The sequence below is a fragment of the Poecilia reticulata genome, linkage group LG9, assembly GCF_000633615.1.
Source record: "Poecilia reticulata strain Guanapo linkage group LG9, Guppy_female_1.0+MT, whole genome shotgun sequence".
Taxonomy (NCBI): Eukaryota; Metazoa; Chordata; class Actinopteri; order Cyprinodontiformes; family Poeciliidae; genus Poecilia; species Poecilia reticulata.
Window position 1 is genome coordinate 24241839 of NC_024339.1, and position 6848 is coordinate 24248686.

General features: G+C 36.9%; 1 protein-coding gene across 2 annotated transcripts in view; it reads right to left on the reverse strand.

The window, feature by feature from the left end:
- Positions 1-1538: 1538 nt before the first annotated feature.
- Positions 1539-6848, reverse strand: part of edil3a (EGF-like repeats and discoidin I-like domains 3a) — a 265981-nt gene continuing 260671 nt past the window's right edge. For both annotated transcript variants that reach the window (XM_008418884.2, XM_008418883.2), the window contains one exon: positions 1539-4936. In XM_008418884.2, the coding sequence (XP_008417106.2) occupies positions 4787-4936 (150 nt within the window). In that variant the 3' untranslated portion in view covers positions 1539-4786. The remainder of the gene's footprint in view (positions 4937-6848) is intronic.

Below are 6848 nucleotides of genomic sequence, written 5' to 3' on the forward strand. Positions count from 1 at the left end.
CTTCACTTGAACTTACTGCCCTGCTAGTACAGCTCTGTCTGCTAATTAGATTCAATTTCAGCAAGACTCTTTCACAGATTTACATGTTTTAATAATACCACAATGTAAATGCAGTGAGCTGATAACTAAGTGGCAGAGAAGAATTAGCAAAGTTAACATTTTAAGGTGATAATGGTTTTGCAACTGCAATGATTTATAAATACCTGATGGCCACTTACAAAATTGAGATAGTTTGTAAAGTAAGATTGTTTATTATGCACAAGACAAAAGAACAGTCTATTGATTATAAAAGTACCTAAAATCATCTACAAAAGGCAATGTTATTAAAATCTTCCCCGTTCTTAGTCAAACAAGGTTTACTTTTACACTCCCCATGATTATCTGTATCTTATTGGAACTCAAGTTTGCACACGTTGATACTTTAATCTCTCAGTTCATTCCATGAGTGTACAAAGCAAAATTTAATTACAGGACTATATAAGAGAACATTAAGCAAACACCCTGAAAAATTAAATTTTTATATCATAATCAGAGATTTCTTTCATGTTTGTGGTATCCCTACTCTTTCCCTGCACCCCTGATGCCCCACATGGCTCAAGGCTATCTGTAAATATGACTTCTTAAGGCTTTCTTTGTGCCACTCTTTCATAAGGCCCAAATTTGTTGAGTGAACAGATAATAGTTGTATAGTTGACAGTCTCTCCCCTAAGCTTTTCTGATTTGTGCTGTCCTTGCCTGGCCTGTCAGTTTAGGTGGACGGCCTTGTCTTGGGAGGTGTGCAGCTGTGCAGTTCTCCATTTTAAGATGATGGATTGAACGTAGCACTATGAGATATCTTAGACCTGGGATATTATTTTATAACCAAACCTTTCTTTAAACATGTCCCCAGCCTTATGTCTGCCCTGTCTGCTGTGCATCTTGGTCTTCATGATGCTGTTTATCTTCTCATGTTCTCCCAGAAACTTCTGAGGCCTTCAAAGACCTGCAGTATTTACAATATACAGAGATTAAATTTCACACAGCTGGACTCTATTTACCCTTACGGTAATTTCTGGAGACATTTGAGTTCACTAAAGTTTTTAGGTAGAAGTACCATACTGAAGGGGGAATATTCTGACTTTTATTTGTAAACAGTTTGAAAACCATGCATCATCTCCAGCTTCATTGCCTTCCAGCAAGAAGGCTCTGGGTTCAAGTCCGGGTCTTTCTGCGCTGTGCATGTATGGGTTGCCTCTGGATTCCTTCCACAGTCCAAAGTCATGACTACTGTGTTAAGTGGTCTCTGTAAATTGCTATTAGGCGTGTGGTTGTTTGTCCTATGGGCCTCTGTGTTGCCCTGAGATGGACTGGTGATTTGTCCATCATTTGTCCACCTCTCTCCCAATGACTGAGTGAGCTATAGACAATGAATGGATGGGTTTGTGTTTTCCAACATGACAAAATTTGAAGAAAAAAGTATGAATACATTTAATTCAATTCAATTAACTTTACTAAAGGGATGATAAGGTATGCTGTCAAGTTAAAAGAAGAGTCAACACTATTTTCACACATATGTTTTTATTTGTCAAACTGAAAGAGTTTGTTTGAAGCAACATTTTTTTTACTGTACAGTCTCTCCCCCCTATGCAGGCTTAAACCTAACCAGTGTTCAAACTGCTTACTTTTCTAGATGTAGACATAGGAGGTAAGAAACAATTTATGAACAGATGACACAGAAATACAAGGACAGCATGGCTTCTCACTTTGCTTCCATTTTGAACATGTTAAATGAAGTTTTACAATGTGCAAGACAAACTGACAGGAGGCGTAAAGTAAAAAGGAGTTACACTGCAGATATATATGAAGAAAGATTGCGTGGTGTGGACATCTTTGTTATACTGTAATGTTTTCATTTGTACATCATGCAAACGTCCTGAAAACTTTGTAGCAGCCCTGCTCCATCATACATGCTGAAAGTAAAAGCCAGTAACAAAGATTGATCAGTCCAGATTTTGGCCACGACAGTTATTTGGCAATAAAGCATTTATGGGTCACAATTTAAATAGCCCAAAAAATTGTGAGACACAATTAATGCATTTATTCTCTGCTCACAAACCTACAGAGTGGCAGTCACTGATTCACACTAAGAACAGTTTTCACATAATGACGATCTACAGCAAAGGCGTTCAGTGCAACTTACACAAGTGAATTGTTCAAAGTCATTCCTTTTTATATCAGCGACATTACAGAGTAGAAGGGTATCACACAAGTGTCTTATATACTGTGTATGCTCGGATCAGCTCCACTTTTCCAACTTATTACAAACATTACTGGTAGATTTTTTTACTCAAAAAAAGTTCCCGGTACAAAACCACACTACGTAAATTTTATCGAAATTTTGCACTTGTGCTCTTGACTATTTTAGGACAGACTTAAGTAGGAAAATGTTTGAAGTCAATTTTAACTTGCATGTTTTCAGATGAAATAATGTAAACAACTGTGGTCATTAGAGGAAAAACATGCAGTCAAATTATTTGGCTGTTGAGAGAACGTTTGAGAGTCAACGAACCGTAAATCATATGTGGCACATATCTGAATGTAGCACTCAATAAATTTGGCAGACCAACTTTTAACCACAGAATAGCCTACAAAGCTTAGTTTGTTTACCCAAACAGAAAAAGTGACTTTATGCAGGAAAAAACTGTATAAATGTAAAAGAAACAATCACACTGTTTCTTAACTTGCCAGATATTTTGTCACATAATATAAAATGGTGTCTATGCCTGTCAAAAAGTAGAGGAATGAAGACCATTTTCTGAAACATCAAGCTCTGTCCAATCTCTGAAGTACATTATATGTGTTCCATATAACGAGTCTCCATTTTGTACAGTGTATGCGTATTGGGATAAAGGGTGTAAAATTTCAGTTCTGACGGTGCAGAGTAATTTAATTCTGCTGCGATGTACCGTCACAATTTTATCGAATTTCTACCCATTTTTGAATGAAAGTTAATTACTTTATACAAAATATATGAGTACCTCTAATTGCTCAAATAATTGTTAGCTTAATTAATAAAAACAGGTCCGACCGAATGCTGAGAGAGCCTCTATGTTACTCAGTCTGCAAAGGTGAGTGAATCTTTGTTGGCGCAGAATGAATTTCTACACAACGCAGTATGAAAATAAGTAGTAACTGCAGCAATTTAGGATTTAGGACCTTTGTGTGGTATGGATGCTGCCTGGTCCTTTGTGAAAACCATGAGAGCCTTTCTTAGTTGGGAATCGTCGCCTATTCCACAGTATGTGTACGTGGAAAAGTGATGCTGTAATAATGTTGTTAAACCCAAAGTTGTACATCTCTGGTGAAATGCAAATCAGATACAAAATAGTGCAACAAAGTTATAAGGTTTTGACGCGACTGGTGTTATGGCACATCTGTAATGCCTATGCAATTGTTTTATGTAGTTTTGTGTCCTGCAAGCATTACTTTACATAAAAGTACAGTTTTTAACACAAAACCTTAATACTTAGGTACCCTGCAATAAACACTAGAGTTCTCTATTGTTGGTATAGCCCATGATCAAATTACACACTTTTATTAACACAGTCTGCATTTATTTTCTTCTGAAAATTTGCAAATTAATATTTTGTTCATTATAAGACATAAAAAACTTTACTATTTGATGTATGTACATTATGCTGATGACTTCAGTCATTTCTTTCCCTCATCTGCTATTTTCTGTATGCAATAAATTTATAGTATGCTTAGCTGGCCAAACATTATTCAAGTGGTTATATATATGGGAGTATTGTGAATGAAATCTATCCTGAGCTTTTGAATCAATTCATCTTAGATTTCCAAGACAACATGAGGACGTTACAACATATTTCATAAATCTGACAATAGAGTAGAAAAAAGGAATGAGCACAGAAGATAACGTTTTAGAAAAAGACCAGCTACAATCAGAAATAGGGAGCAACAAATAGGATAAATAAATAAAGCCCGTAAGCTTCAGTGTCAGTGCTGCAGTAAAACTCCTTAACTGCAGTGTTTGCTTGTTGTGTCACAAAGCACTAATTTTATTAAGTGTAAAGTAAGGTGTCAGAACTATTTAAAAATGCACATAAAAATAGGTCCCTAATTCAAAGCTATTTGCTCTCAGGACTGGAGGTTTTTCATGATTTGTCGTAATATACATTTATAATTCACGTACCATGCAGTTTCTTAATCTTTTACATATAATACAAGTGTGTTAATAATTTTGTGATGAATGTTTTCCTTTGAGGGTATTCATGGCTTGAAGGGGGTTCAATTATGAAATTAAAAACATGTTTTGTTATATTTTCTTATTTTCTTGGACAGTTTAGTCATGATACAAAGTCGGTTAATAATGTCCCATGAAGCACGACAGACAGTTTTAACGTCTTTGTTAAAAAGTGACACTGTACAATAGCTTCCACAGTAAAACCACCAGTGAGACCCCATTCTGACCCCTAACCCTGACCCAAATATCTTACAGAAGTTCATTCCAAACAGGATGGCAATTCTTGAGAGGAATAAAAAGACAAAGATCACGCTTTTAAGTAGGAAACTGAAACGGTGAACTAGGAGGCAGGTTTGAAATCATTGTACAAAAGAACTAACAAGACCCCACCACCACTTAGATGCTTATTCCTTGAAAAAAAAAAATTGGAAATTAATTTATTTTTACAGGTTGAACAGTTTATTTTTGAGCAACTGCTTGATAGATTCCAGTATTCCAAAGAAGAGGGGGATGATGGACAGAAAGATGGAGAAGGGAGAGGCATCACTCTTGCTCTGTGCATCCCAGTATTTCTACACGCAAAGTGATCCTGCCGTACCACGACCAGGGAAGGATCCGCACAAACCGAGCGTAGACTGGGGGATCTATCACATTCTTTCTGTGCGTGTCGTTGTCGAAGTTCCCCTGGAATACCTGAAAGAGAAGGCACCGTGGGGTTAGATTATTTTTTTACATTACTGTAATACAAGTAATGTACTGTTCAGTGTGTGCACTTAATGTATATATATATATATATATATATATATATATATAAATCTTTTTTTAAAATTCCCACGAATCACTTTGTGACGAATCTGTGTACGTTAGTATACAGTTGTAATTGCAATGGAATTACAACTGTAATGCAGTTGTAAATCTTTCAGCTGAATTCCAAAAAAATTGGTTTTCAATAATATTTGTTTACTGAGCTGCAGCTATACGTTTTAATGACATTTTAATGTGCCAACCATATTCATATTATCTCCGTGCAACACATTTTATTCCTCAGCCATGTCATGCAAACCTTTTTTTATATGATCCCTTTCTAAATTTATGAATGTTCCCTCTTAAAAAATATAAGGTTTGACCATCCTAATACATATTCATCACACAGGGACACAAGCTCTCTGGTTTATTATTAAAAGGTTCAATGTGTGCTTAATGACAGCAGGATGAAGTACATTAGAAATAAATGCATCTGCAGGGGGTGCTTCATTCAAGGATCTGATAATGTCAATTTAACACTTATTATTATGCCTGTGTAATTGGGATGTAATGGGATTCAGTCTGGTGTGGAATAGAAAAGCAGTGGGATAAATCCAAACAGGTGCGCAAAACTGGGATTTGCATATTTTGACTTCATTTTAAGCTAATTCCCTTTCAAATGTTCATAACAGCATGAGGAATTTGGCAGAACGGTGATTCAGATTTTGTGTGGTTAGAGTGAATAATCGTAAAGTGTGGAGCATATTTTGCTCTTCAACAGTTCAAATAAAAAAAAAAGACAAATAAGAGAGAAAAAAAATCTAATTAAAGCTGTCAAAAGATTTGTGGATGAGTTCTAGAGGATTATAGCCTGGGAGAAAACATCTAAATTCCCTCAGGCTCACCACAAACGACACTTGTAAAAATTAAAAGATGGGACACAGTCTTTTGGGAATTGAGTGAAACTTAAAAAAAGTATACAAGTGAACACAGCTGGTTCAGCAGTTGCCAGAAGGTTGCATTTTGTATTACTTAAAATACTTATTAGCTTTCTGCCCATCTAAAATGCTGTAAAAATGCTAATGAAAGTTCAATGGAGAGTTCAATTTTAACATCTCTTCTCCAGCTCACTATTAAATCCAAAATCTATTTTTAAATTACTATTTACTGTTTATTAAAAGCTGTGAAATATATTTGTTATTTCGCTCAGAGATCAGATTTACTGGTGACTGTGAACACAGGGACCAGTGCCTGCATAGGACTGGCCCTGGCTCCTGCTATGGCCCCTTTACTAAAGAGATTATACTAAATCAGTTTCTTGTGATATTTGCTGGCACAGAAACTGTAATTATTTGCTCCCCTGGAAAAATTACGATTTTTACCTTCACAGTTTTTCTTCAACAATGAATACAAAACTAAGGTGTTGCACTTTTAGCTTTAGCCGTTGTGACGTCCCCCTCCACTTCACGTGGAGGGGTCCGTCATTTATTGTGTTTTATCCTGAGGCGGAGCAGAAGGGGTGGGCCTGTGGCGGGCCCAGGATTCGCCAGGCCCAGCGCGTCCTCGGTATATAAGCAGCCTGCTTCAGCGCTCGAGGGAAGAAGAGAGGAGTTGAAGCTGGCTTGGAGCTGAGTCGGCTTCTTTACCCAGCTCTGCCCTACGGAGGTGGCTCTTCCCTCACCTGCCTGCCCACCCCGTCTTTGTTTGGGTTTTGTTTTGTTTGATCTTTCTTTTCTTTTGCAGGACTTTTCCGCTTACCACCGGCTGCAGAGATGACATCGACCACAGGGGGGGCCACCCGCTTGTCGCTGTTTACTTTTTTTTGTGTTGTTTAATAAAGAGCGTATTTCTTGTATTGAAG